The 19,594-nt window shown below is 39.1% G+C and overlaps 1 protein-coding gene across 2 annotated transcripts in view; it reads right to left on the bottom strand.

The window, feature by feature from the left end:
- TDRD3 (tudor domain containing 3) overlaps positions 1 to 19,594 on the bottom strand; it is a 119,747-nt gene that overhangs the window by 68,369 nt on the left and 31,784 nt on the right. Inside the window, exon 2 of one of the 2 annotated variants that reach the window (XM_064440773.1) lies at positions 1,279 to 1,363. In XM_064440773.1, coding sequence (XP_064296843.1) covers positions 1,279 to 1,363 — 85 coding nt within the window. Of the gene's footprint in view, positions 1 to 1,278; positions 1,364 to 19,594 lie in introns of those variants that run through there. The other variant, XM_064440774.1, reaches the window with a different exon arrangement.

The following is a 19,594-nucleotide window of genomic DNA, read 5'->3' on the forward strand; positions in this document are numbered from 1 at the left end:
CCCAGCAACTTGGAAGTATTTTGGCTTTTTTTTTTTATAAAGCAGTAATGCATTCTCATATAGAGGCCTGCTACTATAGCCCAGAATTCAAACGCTTGCCCTCTGAATGTTTTGTATTACATTGCTCACATTTCTGCATTATAATTTTGCTTTACTTTTTTCTAAATTCATTACATGAATCTGTGCATCCATACATATGAGTGATTGAACACATGCTTCAAAGAATAAATGAAAGGAGCAGAGGAGATACTCTCTTCAGAGCATCATCTTAAACCGACAGCAGTTGAATTTCCAAGATGGACATAATAATCCCTAACAAGTCTCATTCACAATTTCATTACGAAATAATACTTTTCTCTTAAGCGCTCTACTACACTATTTTTCCCCTTGGAACTACATATAGTTACTACAAAGGCCAAAGCTTACATAAATCCATATACAGTGGATACAAGCTTTAAAGCTTCCTGGTATGGATGACTGATAAATTTTAAACAAACAAAAAAAAAAAGTAAAATTCTTAAAACTCTCCCCCACGACTTTGATCAAGTAAGTTAAAAATAAGTAACAAATACATGGATTAAGTAGCTGCCCTCTCTTCATTGTTACTGAAAGGAAGCAGACTTACTGATGTTTACCAACAATGCATATACTAGAATTCTGAAAATCAGAAATTCACATACACGCTTTTCTGAAGTCCTTAGAAGTATTAAGGTTTATTGCTTCCAAGCTGTTTGTCTACCTTGTATATTGTTGCATTTATTTGTTGGCAGGAATAACAACTATTAATCCAGATTTCTACAGTAAATCAGAAAACCTGTTTGTAGTTACATAAATATGTACATATCACCGGAAAATTCACCACTACTTTGAATATGCTTTAAGGAGTATCATGTCCAGGAGTCGAACTAAGCAAGGGTCTTTTATACATCCCAACTACTAATATTTTGAACTGCAATTTCATACCCATAGCAGTACACAGCACTTCCAATTTTATTACTGCTTGTACTTTAAATTTAGATTTACATTTTGTAATCATAAAAATATTTTCCTACTGCAAATTATATTCATTTTTCTCCTCCAGGTTTCACTGTTTGGAATAGGTGTTATTTCCAAATAAAATTCACAACTCATAACCACAAGGAGAGAGATAGGTACTCTGTACGTAAATCACACGGACAACAGTACACTTAATTAGCTACACAAACCTACACTTGCACCATTACATATAACATTTTTAGCATGATCTGTCAGAAAAAAGTTTTCACAATCGTAACTTACATTAATGGCAACTAGGATAATGTCATTTGTATTAACTTTTTCAGAAGAACTTATACAAGCTTCAATTCCTTCATCTGAAAGATACCTGTTAAAGAAAAAAAATAATATTAGAATATCACATGATGTATCTATTAGGCAAACATTTTTTCTGTATATAAGATCATTGCCTTTAGTTTGTATCTTTTGTGCTGGTGAAGCACAGATTTAAAACCACTGCGAAAGTTACTTCATGTAATCAATTCCCTTACACTGAGATGAGACTGAGTATGAGATTTTCTTCCACAATTTCTAAACAAAACAACCCCCGCCCCCCCCCCCCCCCCCCCCAAAAAAAAAAAAAAAGCCAACCAAACAAACAGAAACCAACCAAAAAGCAGCGCTAGCACCCTACTTACAAAGTAACAACAGCCATCATCCTGGTCATATCAAACAGGGTAACACTACGCTCCTCATGCCCACCCCCCAAAAAAATTATAGGAACTTGGTTTTAAAATCAGCCATTTGGGCTTTACTTGATGGAAGTGGCACACTTTCACTCATGCACCAGCAAGGAAAAAACAAAGCAAAACATAAAAAACCCACCCCATACACAACACAAAACCACAACAACATCTGTTTCTAAAGAGCGAGGCTGTATGGTTAGACCCTCAAGGGCTGGAGCACAACACTGCCATCCTGTAAAATGTATTCTTGCTTGCCTGGGCAAATGCATTACAGTGTATCAGTAGTCAAATACAATGAAAAGTTTAAATAAGAATACAAGAGTCTCCTTCACAATCACGTTTGGAAAATGCATTTGTGACCCTCGTGGTGGTAGTCCAGGATCAGTATCTTTCTGCAAAAATTCTGTGAGCATACAATACATTTGTTCACCTGAAAACTAAGTCAGTTTCAAATGATTCAGCTGATCAGTTCAAAAGGGCTGACTTACTCTAACCTCCAAAAACACTTTAAAAAAAAAAAGATAACAACAACTTGATTGGTCGGAAATTGTGACAGTTGTTATTCATTTTGCCTAATATTTCCTATACAAAGCCCCAGTTTTCATTTTTATGTAGCCAGCAATCTGCCTTCTCCGCAATGCTCTTCATTTTAAATATATCACAGTAATCATTAAATAATTGATATTTGCTAATACTCAGTCTAAAACACAGTACTTGCCCAAGTAACATTTAAATAACTACCCACCAAGAAATCACCATCCCCCAAAGAATAAAAGAATGGTTTAAGAAAGCAAGCTTAATATACATTAAGAAATATTGAAAATAAATATTCCTGAGTGCTTTCAGAAATTCTTTTTAAAGAAAGTAACATCCACAGTGTAACACAGAAAACAATGCAAAACATTTGAAGTACACTTGATAGGCCTTTTTGATTCTAGCCCCAGTAACATTAACATCACCCTCTCCAGCCCTGCCAGTGTTCCCAGACTAATTAATGATCCCATCTGTGCTCTAACCCAGACACTTGATGGGATCTGAATGTTCAAGTCGGACATTGACATTTAGCAAATCCTGGGGGACCAGACCACCACCACCAAAAAAATAAAAAAAGAAACAAAACAACCCAAAACCCAGATTCACTGAAAGGGGTAAAAACATATATAAAAAGCACAAGAAGAAACAATCTGATTTTTTAATATAAATGGCAGACGCTTGAGAAGAATAAGGTGGCAAGATTTGGTGCCTTGCACGGGAACACAGGATTTCCCAGCTCAGCAACTCTTGAGCTCGAGTACTATAACCTGTGAAGATTCAGATAACTGCTATGCATTAGCAGATCTCGTTAGCTGGAGTCAGAAGGTGAAGTAGAACAGCATTCCCACTCTTGCAAGAGGAAGCTAGAGCGGATACATGCTACAGGCACTATCCTACTCTCGAGGCTTCAACTGTGGTTTAATTACAGCAACAGACTTCCTAGAAAGAGCAGTATCGTATCATAAACTCTACAAGTTTACTTCCTGTCATCTTCAGCGTAAAAATGAACATAAATTCTACACCAGGGGTTAGGGGGAATAGAAAATCCATAAGCTGAGTTTTAGACTGCTGGGCAAGTCGTGGAAATGTTCCTCCTCTTCTGCTCCTAGTGTAAATGAAGTCATTCTTCAATTCTACTGAAGCTAGCAGGTAACTCTCTTACAGAGTTACCTAGCCTACTATTTAGATATAAGTACTACCCTTCTCCAACAAGGGAGAATAAATAAATAAGAATCTAACCTAGAGTTAAATTTCCTCTGTATAGGACAAGATTAATTCTGCTATCTCAAAATTCACTGCTGAGTCATGTTTTACTTTCTAATTTCAAAGTGAGGACTGAATCCCAGCTGTCAAAATCCTACTCTGCTTCAGTCAAAATTTTCAGTTTATAACTTCATATATAAAAATTCATATATACAAATTTTCAGTTTAGTTTGTCTCATTACTTTGGAGGTTTTTTTGAAACAGAAGGATAAAGAGAAACCCACTGGAAAAGACTATTCATTTTTGACTTGCTATAATTTAAGCAACAGCATTTAGCAGAAACACTGCCCACCTGACTGAAATCTGCCAAAGTTAACAGAGGCACCCATCATAAAATGCCACTGGGGACATCTGTTAGTTTAAGTGAACACTAAAGCTTTTCAGCAAAAGACTTATTAACACAGTTACTAAAATAGTCTTCAAAAGAGCAAAATACATCAACATCAAAGCAGGGGGGAATATTTATAGTTTGGGGTTGGTTCGTTTGGTTTTTATAGATACTTATTACATGAAAGCGTAAGTTACTTAAATGCATAAGATCAAGATCAAAATTACTTTAAAGAAAAAAGATCAAATTGACAACTATGTAAGCAAAATTATGCTGAAGGAGTTCAACAGGAGAAACAACCAACACAAAACACAAAATTGGCAGAACTCTCCAGTAATGTGTCAGGCGTTGCTTCTGTGCAACAGGATGTTAAGGCGCAGATTTCATCAGAAATAGTCAGGAATTGGTCGAGGAACAAACCGCAATGAAGAAACACTGTACACCAGAATTAGCCAAAGCACAGGCTTCTTCTTCAGTAGGAGCTTGGAACTAGTGTACATCTAGTCAGTCTTTTCCATTATACCCTTGTAACTCTCTTATACAGACTACTTTATACAGCAACGAGAGCTCCAAATACATGTTTAGAGTTTCTTTACAACCTTACAGAAAGTTCTTACTTAAAATAACTTTATTTTCTCCTCATTGTCTCTATAGTCTCCTATAAGAACTACCTAAGTTTTAGTTTTTAATATTTCCTACTACAGGCCTACAAATTATTTAAGGAAAAAAGAAAAAAAAACAGTATTTTTTGGAAATTTTTGTTTTAAAATAGATGTATTTATACAGAAAAACATACACCTATATCTCTCAAGTATGACAAGGGAGTGACAACACGTAAAATTAACTCTTCAGCTGCCATAATTCTTTCCCCCACAACATACAGATTAAGTCTGAAATTATTTTTCCCTCTAAGGGAAACAGAGACCCCTCTTCTATCTGCTTTTAATAAGGGCATGTGATATGCTGAAGGTACGACCTTTACAGCATAAGGCCACTCAACCGTTTTATTCTCTGCATTAGATGAAGGAAAAAAAAATCTGACCCTGAACAAAACCAGACAGCAAAAACCTCTCTTGGAGTCAAAGTGAGCAGCCCTGCAGCTCTGTGTCTCTGTTATGTTAATTCAAGTGCTTCACAACATCTCCATTACCCGTTCCGCCCAGTTTGCAAAATATCATGACTGATCACAACCTTAGATAATGAAAGCTGAACTACTATTGATCCTATAGCATTAAACCAACACATTTCCTGTTGCCAAGGGGTAGGAGGCAATCCTGAACCACCCATGAACCGGACCGCACTGCTGGAAGCAGCTCACAAGCTCCCAATCCCCAAGAGGTACCTGGCAGTGCTGTACAGGCAGCGTCCTCATCAATTCTTGCTCTCCATACCTCCATCCCAAGCTGTCCCCACCTTTTCTTTAAAAGGCGTGGGGACATGGGGAATAACCTGGCACAGAAATGCTGCTGCCACAATCAACAAACTTCCCTTTGTCCTCCCTGTAAACGAACATTACAAGATTTATGCACTTTTGCTTAAGGTGAAGGAGCAAATAAATGACTGGTGAAATAAATGGGTGACAAGCATAGAGTAAGAAGCAGCCAAGCTCCACAAAGCTCTCTAAGAAGTCAAAGGCTAGCCAGTAGCTGGCCACTGACATCTTACTCTGACAGCAATGAGTCAAATAATTTCCTCTACGATGCAAATAGTACTACCCCGGAAGATGAACTTGCAAGCACCTTTGGTTTCCAAAAAAAAAAAAAAAAAAAAGCACCAAAACACAACAAACCAAACAAAAAAAACCCCTACTCACTAGACTTCTTGCACGTTTTAAAACAATCTCAGAAGTTAAAAAATGAAGTAGTGCAGACAATTCAGTTGATTTCAAAAGAATTACAGCAAGTAATGCCGCATGAATCACACAGGGATTTCGTGGCTTTGGAACATTAATACAAATTAAAAAAAAAAAGAAATAAAATCAGTTTACAACCAAATAGGCACAAAGCTGCAGCAAATGGTTGAGATGGTTATTTGTGGAGCATTCTCTTGAGAGAGGAGACCAAAAGAGAGAGGAAAATAAATGCTTTTACCGCAATTCTTCCACATTACGCTTGCTGAAACCTGAGGGATGTCTCACCTACTCCTCCCCCCCCAGCTCTGCTCATCTGAGACATGTAGCAGTACAATCCTCTTAGCAACAGCTTTTGTCAGAAGAACATCTCCTAGGAAGTACCTAGAGTCTTACCTCACCTTCAAATGAAACATTAAAACAAAGCTATTAGTAACAAATCAGCATTTTCTATGTGAACCATTTATCTATAAATCCAAATCTGCAATTTTTCTGTCAAAATGTTCTCAATAAGCTTCTATGAAAAACAGATTTCAGTAATTCTTCCTTTGTAATACACAGAAAAACATTATATCAGTGACAGGCAAAGCTCTTTTCCCATTGCTCCTTCATATCAAGTATGATATCAATTTAATAACCCACTTTTGCACATTATGGGTGTGCACATTCTCCTTTTCAGTATTTCCCATTGCTAAGGGCTATAACTCTGCAGTACCAGTCTCACCTGCACCTCCACTTACCTCATTTTATCTTCCACTTTACTTCATCAAGAACAGATTACACCTGACATGGCCTAAATAGACAGATTTCTGTACTGCTACACTATTACCACATATGTCTGAACCACTGAAGAAATCAGTGGTATCACAGAGCAGACAAGCAAAAATGCATCTTCCCATAATGCAGGATCAAATACTTGATCTGCAGAAAAATATGCACGTGTATGTACACGCACACACTTTAAAAGGCTTAAAATAAGAGCTTTATTCTAGAATTAAATCCACCAGGTAAAAAACTTTCCTAATAATATTCATTTTCACAAGCAGCTTTCCCAAAAAGCACGTTTCTCTATTTGTCATTAGCAGTTCACGCACAAACACAAATCTTCAACTATCAGTCCTCCTTCTACCCTATATTACATTTTTTCTAGAAATCCTCTGTGATTTTCTCCTACCTCCACAATTAATGTTTTGTTAAGAAGCTTTCTTTAAGGAAAGATGCATATAAAGGAAATAAATATTAATAAAGAAGCTCTATAAAATGTACATATTTCAGATTCATAGCTCTTGACAGAATCACTGTGATATTAGCAGAAAACACAAGCTGTGCTAACAGTGCTTCTGGTAATTCAGTGCCAGCCACATGAAACAATGTTGGAGTCTTACACTACATCTTATATAGCTATTTTCAACCTGTGTATGCAGAAATAAGAAGGTTCTTTCCATGGCTTTGCTAAGCATGCAGATTTATACAGTTATGCCATATAAAAGATAAGTTTTTAATGGAAAAAAAAATTCAGAGCTTTCAAATTTCTCCTACTCAGTAAAACCACAAAAGAGAACAATTTTAACAATAAAGCAAAGTGCAACTTCAAAGAATGCACTAGTTCAAGACCACCACTGGGTGCCAGTATTGTTCCATAACAGAAGAACCTCATCTCCTATATTAGCTATTTCAAAAATTTGGGAGTTCTCTTAATAGCTTCTCAAAATGTTCTGCTGAATTCCAGTTGTATAAAGGAATTGCACTGCAATGTAACAAATTTTATTGAGGTGCTATTATTAAAGCTATTAAAAACAAAACAAAAAACACCACAACACATTTTAAAACATTATAATGCAAAATATGAAAATCAGATTTTAAAGAAGGCTTCTTCATACCCTACAACCTGCATAACAATACTGGGAAGGCAACTGACAATGTTCTTCCCTTCAACTTCTGAGCTTTTTATTTAATGAATAATGCAGTATTATACAAACTACCACACAAAATAAAATGGAACTTATAGGGCAAAAGAATAGAGAAGGTTTTAGAAAGATTTCAAAAGCCTGCCAAAACTGGGGGCAACTGTTCCTTTATCCACAAAGGAAACAATGTCCATAAGGTATGACAAATGTAAATTAACAGTAAAATTGCCAAGAACATCACTGAATATTCTCATACCCAGAAAAGTGAAGTTTTTCCTAATGTCTAATCTCATTGCACTGCCTTCTATCACCTCTTGTTTTCTGCACATTTATGGAGAAAAGACCATGCCTTTCCTTCTTGCAATCACATTTCAAGACTTACAACAGCTTGTACATCTTGCTCTGTATCTTGTGCATCTGGTATATCTTCCTCTATATCTTGTACTTATACCGATGATTATTGCTATCCAAGTGTATTTTAATTCTTCTATCAATTCTCCAGTTTGTTAACATCAGTTTGAACTCTGACCCTTAGGACTTTAACAGCTTCATATTCCTAAGGAGCTTTATTGTGTGCGTAAGCTTAGTACTTCATGCTCCATCATGCAGGCATTTAATGCCAGTATCAAATAAAACCTGACCTAGAAGACACCTTCATGCAGCCTCAGATTTTGACAGGGAAGCATCTGTAGCCATTCCTTCTAGTATGGTCAAACCAGTTTCATAATTGCCTTAACAGAATCTTAATCTAAACTGTTCCCTCACTTCACTCTTTAAAGATGTAAAACCAAAAAGTTAAAACAACAGAATGTACTGTATTATATCATTACTAAAAACTCACCAAGTTTTAAGTGGAATTATGCTAGCAAAACCCTATTTGCACCATCCAGAAAGCACACAGAATTACAAAATCCTGGTTGCAACTAGGGGAGAATTTAGATGAATAGACACCAAGGCACTTCAGCCTATCTTTAAAATATTACTGACATGCCTAAAACTGTTGCACAGCCACTACAGCACCTCCATTGTCCCGGCAGTTCAACTTGCATCCCGGCCCCGGAAATACAGCATTTCCTTAAGTGCAGTCTCCAACCCAGGTCAAGCTGAAACCCCAGAAAGGAATTAATAAAATATGTATTCCTAAACTCAAGTTCTCACACATTTAGCTGACAAAATTTAAGGCCTATACCTCTCTCAGATATTGATGACACTTGACTTTCAATAAAAATACCAGCTAAGAGAGCCAGTATTTTTTTAGGACAAAGCAAAAGGCCTTTTTCTTAATGTTACGTAGTAAAGGCAGAATGTCTCATTCCTGCCCCACCACTTTTTTTAAAAGCAAACACAAGTTAATTATCTGCCAGTAAAAACTATTTTTTCAGTGAAATCATGACCTAAAGAAAGCATCACAAATGCTCAGAGCCAAGAAAAAGGAAAAAAAAAAAAAAAAGAATCAAGTGCAGTGCTTTAAACAAAACCAATGCATTATCTTCTTCCTAGGTTACTTCTGCCGGAAACTTTCAGGAGAAATGGGATAAAGAAGCATTACAGTCGTAATCATACGTGATACCAAACACTACAAAAATTACTTCATTGTACAAGCAATACTAGTCCAGCACCTGACAGTGCGAGCACCCACCATGCTGCTCCTTCAGGAGCCTCCCGCTCCCACCCAGCCTCTCGGATCTTGCTGCAGAGACCATCCCCTCCCCTCGTACCAATACGTGGGAAGTGAAGGCTCTGGACCTAACTGCTCTCCCTAGCTAACAGGATTTTTCCCCTCTCTTACAACAATACAGGAGAATAAGAAAGCTGCCTTATACCTGGGGTCGGGAGGTCCCGCAACAGGACTTGGTGGTAAGGAAGCTTCTGCTGGGGGTCACCAAAGGCAGAGGGCACCCCAGCACTCCCTGCAATACTTAACTGCTTCAAAGTCTGTATTTATACATCATGGTTTTTCAGTCACCTTTACTAACCCAGCTTCTCATCCACTTCCAAAAGACAAGGACTATTTTTATACAAAAGCTTGAGTAACGAGCAATAGTTCTAGAATTATTCTTTAATCCATGTGACATGCAAACAGAAGCATTAAGCTATTATTAGGTTAGCCTGACAGTCCATCATTCTCTCACACCTCCCTAGACCCACACACCACTCTTCTGTTTTTAATTATTGGCACTTGTATTTTTTTCCCCCCTCCAGCCTCCCTGATATTACCCTGTTCCAAAAATTAAGTATCAAAAGCAAGTTTTCAGCATACTCTTTATCAAGTTCTTACACAGAGAACATGGATTTTAAGACATCTTAACACTTGCGTTAGTGGGGTGTTCACAGTAGCACCTCCCCCAGTGTGATATGTAGAGCGACGTATGCTTTTTGCAAGTCTATTTTCTTCTACAAAATTCCTATTGCTGGGAATGCAATTTTTTTTTTTTAAACACAAAAAAGTTTAAAACTACATTATGAGACTGGCAGCACAAGCTTCACAAGCATTTCACAACAGAAAAATTAGGAAAAACTCTTGCTTCAACCAGACATAAAACTTAATAACACCTTTACAGCCACATTACCCATCTCCAATAACACGACCATCAAAAACCTCAGACTCTATGCTTGCTCTTTCCCCAAATGTAATATATTTCACTCACCAAATGCTTTTTCTAAACTGTGCACACAAACTAAAAACTAGAATCGACTTTCTTTTATAATCTCGGTTCCCAACAGAAGAACATAAAATAATCACTTGTAAAACCCTGAACAAGAGTCGGAAATCCTAGAAATTACAGCATGTCTCAACACACAGTTCTACAAGAGGCTGGTTTCAGGACACCCACTGTTCTTCTCCAAGCAAGCAACTGGGAAAGTGAGAAATGCACATGGAGGAGCCTCACTTGAATAAACAAGAAATTACTAAGCAGGGTACTCTCTGAAAGGGCTGTGCAGCTGTTGAATTTACTTCCTTATGCTTTCAAAAAGCTCAGATTAGATGGCCTTCACTGAATGCTGTAATGCTCATCTCTTTTCACTGGCATCTGTAAACAGGGTAAGAAATCACTGAAGGACAGGATAAAAGCTACAAATTAAGTTGTCAGATATGCATGTGGTAGGTTTTAATAAATTGTACAGCTGCACTTTTAGGGTATTATTCGTGATACACTTTTAAACTGCATTAACAGCACTGTCAGTATTTGCAAAGGTAACTTACCCTCAAGGATTATATAAATAAAAGTAAACAGCTGTTTTATTTTCAGCTTTAAAACAATTGCAGAAGTTACTGATAAATACTTTGACAGGTAGTTTACTTTTAAAAATTATCTAACCAACTATAAATTCTTCATATTAAAGATGTCAAAATCTGAAGCACTTGTTAGGAAGTAGGGAATTAAGTGGATTGAAAGGATGAAAGAGAACAGAATTTTCACCAAATAAAAGACTGCAATCACCAGCTGCTTAGCATCAGTCTGGAATGAACTTTTGCCCATCTCACCCATGACTGTATTTCCACTTCTTCGGTCCTCAAAGAATACAGGAGACACAGAGCGTAACTTTCTCTACTGGAAGTAACCAACCAAGTTCCATAACCCCAGAGATAATTATCAATCACATCGAAATGCAGGCACAGAAATCACTTATTTCACCACCATGTATGTTAGACTAGGAGTGTCTGAGCCAAACTGAGAACCCTATTCTGCTTCAGTGGCTGCACACTATCTTTTTATTGTGAAGATCGAAAGTGTATATAGCTCCTGCTTCACTACGTAGATAGTTACATACAGAATCTTATAGATAAAGAAAATGAGTTGCTATCAAGTTCAAGAAAACAGCCAAAAGCTCAGGAAAAATAAGACACTTAAACTATTAAAAAAAAAAACAACAAACTTAAACTGTGAGGAATTATTATTTCATGGTAAAAAAAAAAAATTGTTTCATGTTTTTGTGACTTCCCAGAGAACTTTACTCCAAGGTCATTATTACTGATGGCTTAGAAAAATGGTAAAGGGGTAGTGAATTTTATATTTAAAACCCCCAAATTAATAGACATTCTTCAAAAGGAAAAAAGGTAGGTTAATTATACCACACAAACAAAAAAGAAGTCAAAAGAAAGACTGACCAAAAATATTCTGGAGGATTAATTTGATAAAAGCTAGTAATGAAGAAATTTCGAAGCAGGTGCAAGAAACCTGACAGATGACAAGGCTGATAAATGACTGAGATGCAAATGGATTGATAAAGAAAGAAACAGCTAGACTAAGTTTTTTTTAAATTTATTTCTAAACTAAATCTCTACAGAGATTTGGAAGGTTTCCAAACTAAAATTATTGTTGAAATACGTATCTAAGCAAGTTTCTCAAACTGATATTAAAACATAAAAGGTCTTAGAATAAATACAACGACACTAAAACCCACCAGGATAAGCAAGTATTCACCCAAGTGCTCTACAAAAGCCGAAACACAGAATTGCTGACACGCTTGAAATCAACACCTGTACCAGAAGAATGGAAAGGAGAGCATCACACAGTATTTTTAAAAGGAGCAATCACATGAAATCGTAGGAGTTATATAGACCCTTCTGAGCAAACTCGTATAAACCAGAATAGAGACTAGAATTCTTAGGCTCATGAGAACCGTGTGAGCTTTTGGGTGAAGACAATACTTCTAGCAGATAGAAGACATCCCACACACAGCTATTAGACTTCTCTGAAACATGAAGAAAATGAGTGGAGGGGGAGGCAGCAGGGAGGAAAGGGTGGAAAGACTGTTGTTTGGTAAGATTCTTCACCAAAGGTTCTTAAAGAAACTGAATTGTTGAGGCACAAGAAGAAAGAAGAACCCTTTCTCACATACTAAAACATGGGAAAGGAAGAGTATGAATATAACCACCCCTCTTCCAGAGGATTACTTAAGAGTGGACACATTCTGTTGGTCTGCATTGCACTCCAAAATCTTAAGACAAAGGACTAGATAACAAGGTGGCAAATGGTGATGATCATACGTAATTCTAAATGACACCAAAATCTAAAGCTCACCGCTCTCTGTGACCATGGCAGAAGATGTCGGGTGAATTTCATTAATGTGTTAATAAACACAAAGTACTGAACAAAGAGAAGCAAGCAAGGGGAACCCAACGTGCACAGTACTGAGCTTTAACTTAGGTATCATTCATGAAAAAAATGCAGTCATATGGTTATTTTCTGGACAGTAACACATGGCTCAGTAGCAATCCAAAACACAAAAGAATACTAGGACCTGTTTTTGAAACAACATGAGACACAATATTATAAAACCATGCACAGGGCATTTGCCACCATCCATAACTCACTACAGAGATAGAGCACTGGCCACTTTTCCCGTTCAGCCATGTCTAAGGCCAGCTGGATGGCCTTTACCTCTCCAAACTGGCTCGATTCACCTTCTCCTTCAGCAGTTTCTGCTACTTGTCATGTAGGACTCCATACAGCAGCCTTCCATCTCCAGTGCTTTCCCACAAGGCGACGGGACCCATCAGTGAACAGGGCATACTGCTTTTCATCTTCTGACAGTTTGTTATAGAGTTGGGCTTCTTCAGCACGTGTCACCTCCTCCTCTGGTGATAATCCAAAGTCTTTGCCTTCTGGCCAGTCCATGATCACTTCCAAGATTCCTGGGCGACTGCGGTTTCCTATTCAAGCCTGCTGGGTGATCAGTGCAACCCATTTACTCCATGTAGCATCAGTTGCATGGTGTGTGGAGGGAACGTTTCCTTTGAACATCCAGCCCAGCACCGGCAGTCGGGGTGCCAGGAGCAACTGTGCCTCATTACCAACCACTTCTGAAGCAGCTCGAACCCCTTCACATGCTGCCAATATCTCTTTTTCAGTTGGAGTATAGCGGGCTTCGGACCCTCTGTATCCCCGACTCCAAAACCCTAGGGGTCAACCTCAGGTCTCCTCATGCGCTTTCTGCCAGAGGCTCCAGGTAGGGCCATTCTCTCCAGCTGTGGCGTAGAGCACATTTTTTACATCTTGTCCTGCCCGGACTGGCCCAAGAGCTACTGCATGAACTATTTCCTGTTTAATCTGTTCAAAGGCTTGTGGCTGCTCAGGGCCCCATTTGAAATCATTCTTTTACCGGGTCACTTGATAGAGAGGGCTTTTGATCAGACTGTAATTTGGAACATGCATTCTCCAGAAACCCACAACACCCAAGAAAGCTTGTGTTTCCTTTTTGCTAGCTGGTGGAGACATGGCTGCTATTTTGTTGATCACATCCATGGGGATCTGACAACGTCCATCTTGCCATTTGATTCCGAAGAACTGGATCTCTTGGGCGGGTCCCTTGACCTTACTTTGTTTTATGGCAAAACCAGCTTTCAGAAGGATTTGGAATATTTTCTTTCTCAGAAACTTGTTCTGCTGTGTTGCCCCACACAATGATGTCATCAATGTATTGAAGGTGTTCCGGTGCTCTACTGTGTTCCAGTGCGCTATGGATCAGTCCATGGCAAATGGTAGGGCTGTGTTTCCACGCCTGGGGTAGTCGATTCCAGGTGTACTGGACGCCCCTTCAAGTGAAAGCAAACTGTGGCCTGCACTCTGCTGCCAGAGGGATTGAGAAGAATGCATTAGCGATATCAATTGTGGCATACCACTTGGCTGCCTTGGACTCCAGTTCGTATTGAAGTTCTAGCATGTCTGGCACAGCAGCACTCAATGGTGGAGTGACTTCATTCAGGCCACGATAGTCAACTGTTAGTCTCCACTCTCCATTAGACTTCCGGACTGGCCATATGGGACTGTTAAAGGGTGAGTGGGTCTTACTGATGACTCCTTGGCTCTCCAGTTGACAAATGAGCTCAGGGATGGGGACCAGAGAGTCTTGGTTGGTGCGACAGTGCCGCCGGTGCACTGTTGTGGTGGCGATCGGCACCTGTTGTTCTTTGACCTTTGGCAACCCCACATCAGAAGGGTCCTTGGAGAGGCCAGGCAAGGTAGACAGCCATTCAGTTTCCTCCGTCTCCAAGGCAGCTACACCAGAAGCCCACCTGTACCCTTCTGGGTCCTTGAAATACCCTCTCCTGAGGCAGTCTATGCCAAGGATGCACAGAGTCTCAGGGCCAGTCACAATGGGGTGCTTTTGCCACTGATTCCCGGTTAGGCTCACTTCGGCCTCCAATGCAGTTAGCTCTTGGGATCCCCGTCGCTCCAGCAAAGCTGATGGGTTCTGCCCCTATATAGTTTGATGGCATTAAGGTGCACTGTGCGCCAGTGTCCACTAAAGCTTTATACTCCTGTGGGTCGGACGTGCCAGGCCACTGGATCCACACAGTCCAGTAAACCCGGTTATCCTTTTCCTCCACCTGGCTGGAGGCAGGGCATCTCTACTCCTGACCATAGTATTCGCTACTCACTTCTTGTAAATGCAAATCAAAAGCCCCTCTATTACACTTAGAAATAAAATCAGTGCTTCTGCTCCTCTGTCTGGGGACCTGCTCCCTGGAAAGTGGAGCAGCAGCTTTCCTGGAGGAACCCCCCTGATTGACTGTTTTTCCTTGCCAACTCCCATACCCATGCCTCTAGGGTCAAGGTAGGTTTTCCATCCCACTTCCTTGTGTCCTCTCCGTGGTCACACAGATAAAACCACAGGGTGTCCTGTGGTGTGTATCCATTATATCTTTTCTCTTAAGCAAAGGGACGCTTACTTCTAATGGCTGAGATACTGATCCATAAAGGTGGGGAATAGGATATATCATCTTTGAATTGCTAGACCTCCCAAGACAGTTTTTCCACAGCTGAGAGCAGGCCTATAGGGAGAAAGAGAGACTTTTTTCATATTGCTGGAGTTGGCCAGCCAATTCATCCACCATTTGTCCCTCTCCATCTTTCCAGGTCATTATTGCCAATGAGTATACATGGGACGATCCTGTGCTCCATACAAACTTCCACCACATGGGTTGCGTGCACTCGGCTTCGTCTGGATCTTTGGATAACTGCTTGTTGTTCAGGACATCATAAATCACCTCCAGCATGTTTCTAGAACATGATTCCCTCAGGTACTGGAAACCTCTCTCCATGGTGGTCCACTTCCCTGGGTGACATATAACATCCTCCTTTAAGGGATACATTTTGTTCACGCTTGATAGAAATTGTCTCCAGAGGCTGAGGGCTTGTGCCCCTTTCCCAATTGCTTTGTCAATGCCCCTTTCCCTACAAAGGGATCCCAGTTGTTTGGCTTCCTTCCCCTCTAATTCAAGGCTACTGGCCCTGTTATCCCAGCACTGGAACAGCCAGGTGACAATGTGCTTGCCCTGGATGATTACTTGAAAACTTTTCACATGTCTCCCAGCTCACTCAGGGTTAGGGATTGAGTGGTTACCACCTCGTTTATGGATTCTGCCTCTTCCTCCTCCTGTTCTCATGATGGCTCTGGTTCATCTTATCCCTTACTAAACAAATCTATTTTCTTGTGTATTTCTTCTTGTGCATAGGGGTGACTGATACCAGCACGGGTTGATTCTCTTGTTCAGCTGCAGTGCCTGTCACAGGGGTTGGAGTAGCCACAGTGCCTGCCACTTTGTCATCCGATCCAGAGACCTTCTCTTCCCCTTGAGGGTTCTGAGTAGTGTTGTACAAGGTTCAGTACGCATGGGCCAGGCCCCAGCGTGTTGCAGTGATTTGTGTCTCTCTGGAGTTGCCAGGGTGACAACGTACTTTTTCCAGATACTTTACTAGTTTTTTGGATTCTACACTTGGTCAGATCTCTGGATGACATTTTTTAATTGCTTATTAAACTTAGACAAAACTGAAATAATATTCCTAATAAATACCAATAAATGTATCTTAACTACCCAAGGATGATCAAGATACTGAAAAGCTATTGTTGTAAAAGATGAAACCTCACAGAAGGTAGCAGAAGTGCCATTCTGTATTTCCTCCATAAAAAAAACCCTCTCGGATCAAGTAGTATTACTGTCTCCATGAGGTGGGACCCGAAGTTCAGTAACGGCTTCAATACAAAGCCCAAATGCCAGACTAAGCTCAAAGCCAGTGTTTTATTAACCAATCTCCCAGGCAAGACATCACTAATCACTGCAGAGCACAGCAAACTGCAAAAAACCCACATGCAGAGCAACAAAAAGGGTATGGTGCAGATGAAATAGACTGATATCGAGAACAGGTGAATCAGTATCGTGACTGGCAACTGTTAACAGATATAAATTCCTTAATATGCTCTAGTTATTCTGTTATTATCTCAAACTCTCCATGCCCCAGACTGGGCACCAAAAAGGACTTTGTGGCTTAAACCCAGACGGCAACTAAGCACTACACAGCTGCTTGCTCGCTCCCGCCCAGTGGGATGGGGGAAAGAATCAGAAGGGTAAAAGTAAGAAAACTCATGTATTGAAATAAGATTAGTTTAATAATTAAATAATAAACAACAATAATAATAGGAATAATAAAGAATATACAGAGCAAGTGATGCATGATGCAATTGCTCACCACTCACCTACTGATGCCCAGCCAGTCCCTGCTCCCTCGACAACTCCTCACAGAATACATACTAAGCATGACATCATATGCTATGGAATATACCTTTGGCCGGTTTGGGTCAGCCGTCCCCTCCCAGCTTCATGCTGGCACAGCATAGGAAGCTGAAAAGTCCTTGACTAGTGTAAGCACTGCTCAGCAACAACTAAAACATCAGTGTGCTGTCAACATTATTCTCATCCTAAATCCAAAACACAGCACTGTACCAGCTACTAGGAAGAAAATTAACTCTACCCCAGCCAAAACCAGAACAAAAATCAAATCAGAATTACTAAGCAACAGTGCTGCTGTATATAACTTTCAGTTATAAAAGCTGAAAATTACAATTTGTTTAAATTTTAATGCAGACTTCCACCACAGGTCACAGAGCAGCACAGAAACAGGGCCCCTAGAGTGGTTGCAGAACCTCCATCCTGGGCCTTCAAGACAGAGCTATGCAAAGCTACAGCTGACCTGACCTAGAGTCCTTTCTTGGAGCAAAAGCTTGAATTAAGATGAGTTTCAGAGTTGTCTGGTTTCTGTTATTTCAAGAACTCAATCCAATTTCGACCTGTACCTGAACATTACATTTTAATATGCAAACACATCGGCTTAGTTTTAAATACCCTGAAATTATGCTGCCTTCAGTTAAGGCATTTTACTCATCTTTCCATGTTAGTTTTATATAGATATATGCATATTTACTTTTATTTCCATGGTTTTAAATTTAACTGAAATTACAGCAGAATTTCACAGATTTTCTTGTCAGCCCTGTAGGTCGGTGTTTTGTTTGTTTGTTTTCTTTCATACCTTGGAGCAAAAGCTATTTAGCTTCTATAAATTGATTTGGTAATACTTTAGCAAAAACTTAATTAACATACACATTTTACATTTAAGAGAAAATTGAAGTCTGAAGTTTTACTAGTTGCTGATACTGGTAAAGATACCAAATCCCAAGTCAGAATACATCTAGTAATTCTGCGTGGTAAATTTTCCATCTTACTGAGGGCGTGAAGGAGTGCTCTACTTGGTACTGCTTCCTCAGAATAGGTTCACGGCATATGCCTTCAAAAATTATAAAAGAATCACACCATAATGTCCTAATTTACTAACATCTATAAGACATACAGCGAACAGTTGGTATGTTCGTGGCCTCGGTGTAGCCAAGCTGATTACATGACAGATTACAGAGCTCAGCTTTCTATAAAAAGCCAGACAAGAATTAACTGAGATCAGCTCTGAGCATATACAACACAACTAATGAAGAGGTAATTTACTGTACAGGAACTTAGTATGTATTTTCATCAACTAATGACTTGGGAAGGAGTTGAGAATCAATAACACCTCCAATACCGAAACAGATCTGTAAGAAACTATCTCATGTAGGCAACTGAGTCTTTGTGTTACTGATATTGATTTGGTGCCCCCCCCAAATCAGTCACAACTACAAGTTCTAAGTGTTACACAACCACTTAAGAATCTGAATGTAGTTTTGCAATTTAATATTTAGAAATTTTTATTGGCTGGATCTTTTAACATCACTTTGCTCAATACCTGGCAGGAACACAGCAATTCATTCCAGTCTAGCGACACCAGTTATACAAAGTTAAGATAGAACCACCGCTTAAGTTCACTAAATGACAGAAGTCTACAGTTCGGTGACACAGAGCACCCCTAAAATCACCATCTTTCATGGCTCTAATTGGATGTAAGCACAGAAAACTATGACCAGACACAAACCCTTCACCCACAGAAACCATTCTCTTAGTCAAGACAGGCACAAAAGAAAAGCAGGATTAGAACTAGGATGCAGAGGAAGATGATAGTAAGGCTACTGAATAATGATGTATTACCAGCAGTAACCTGATGACATAAAAATGACATAAAAAAGACTTGATTAGGTGTAAAATAGCATGAATTTTAAGTCATTATCTTGCTGTCAAATTTTAGGTTGCATCTTCATAAGCACTTATTTGTCAATATGTACTTCCAGAACCCCCTTGGTAAGTTAATTTTTTAACCAATTTAGTACTGTTTCTCTTTTTCTCCTGATGTTATTACCTTCTAGATGCATGTAATTTATAACTATGTTTTTCTAGCATATAAAATGAAGGTAAATACAGCAATTATAGTGTTTATGCTAAATTATTATTGCAAGGTACAAAGTGAGGCTGTGATGCTTCTGGCATTCCACTGCATGGAAAAGGCAAGCCTACCATCAGACAACATTTAAATACTTGAAACATGAAGCATAGCAGCAAAAAGTAAATTCCATTAACCATACCAAAAATCAGACAAAAGAAACACAGCTCCAACACAAATACAAACATGAGTTAATCATCAATATTTTTTTCTCCTAAAATATTTGTTATTGCTGAAGAATTGCTTTTAGAAATACTTCCCAATGACCAAAAATCAACATTTCTATTTCAGTCCTCTAAACCTCAGAGCTAATACTGGGAAAGCAACTGAGTTTATCACCAACACTG

This window comes from Phalacrocorax carbo, chromosome 1 (genome assembly GCF_963921805.1).
Source record: "Phalacrocorax carbo chromosome 1, bPhaCar2.1, whole genome shotgun sequence".
NCBI classification, from domain to species: domain Eukaryota; kingdom Metazoa; phylum Chordata; class Aves; order Suliformes; family Phalacrocoracidae; genus Phalacrocorax; species Phalacrocorax carbo.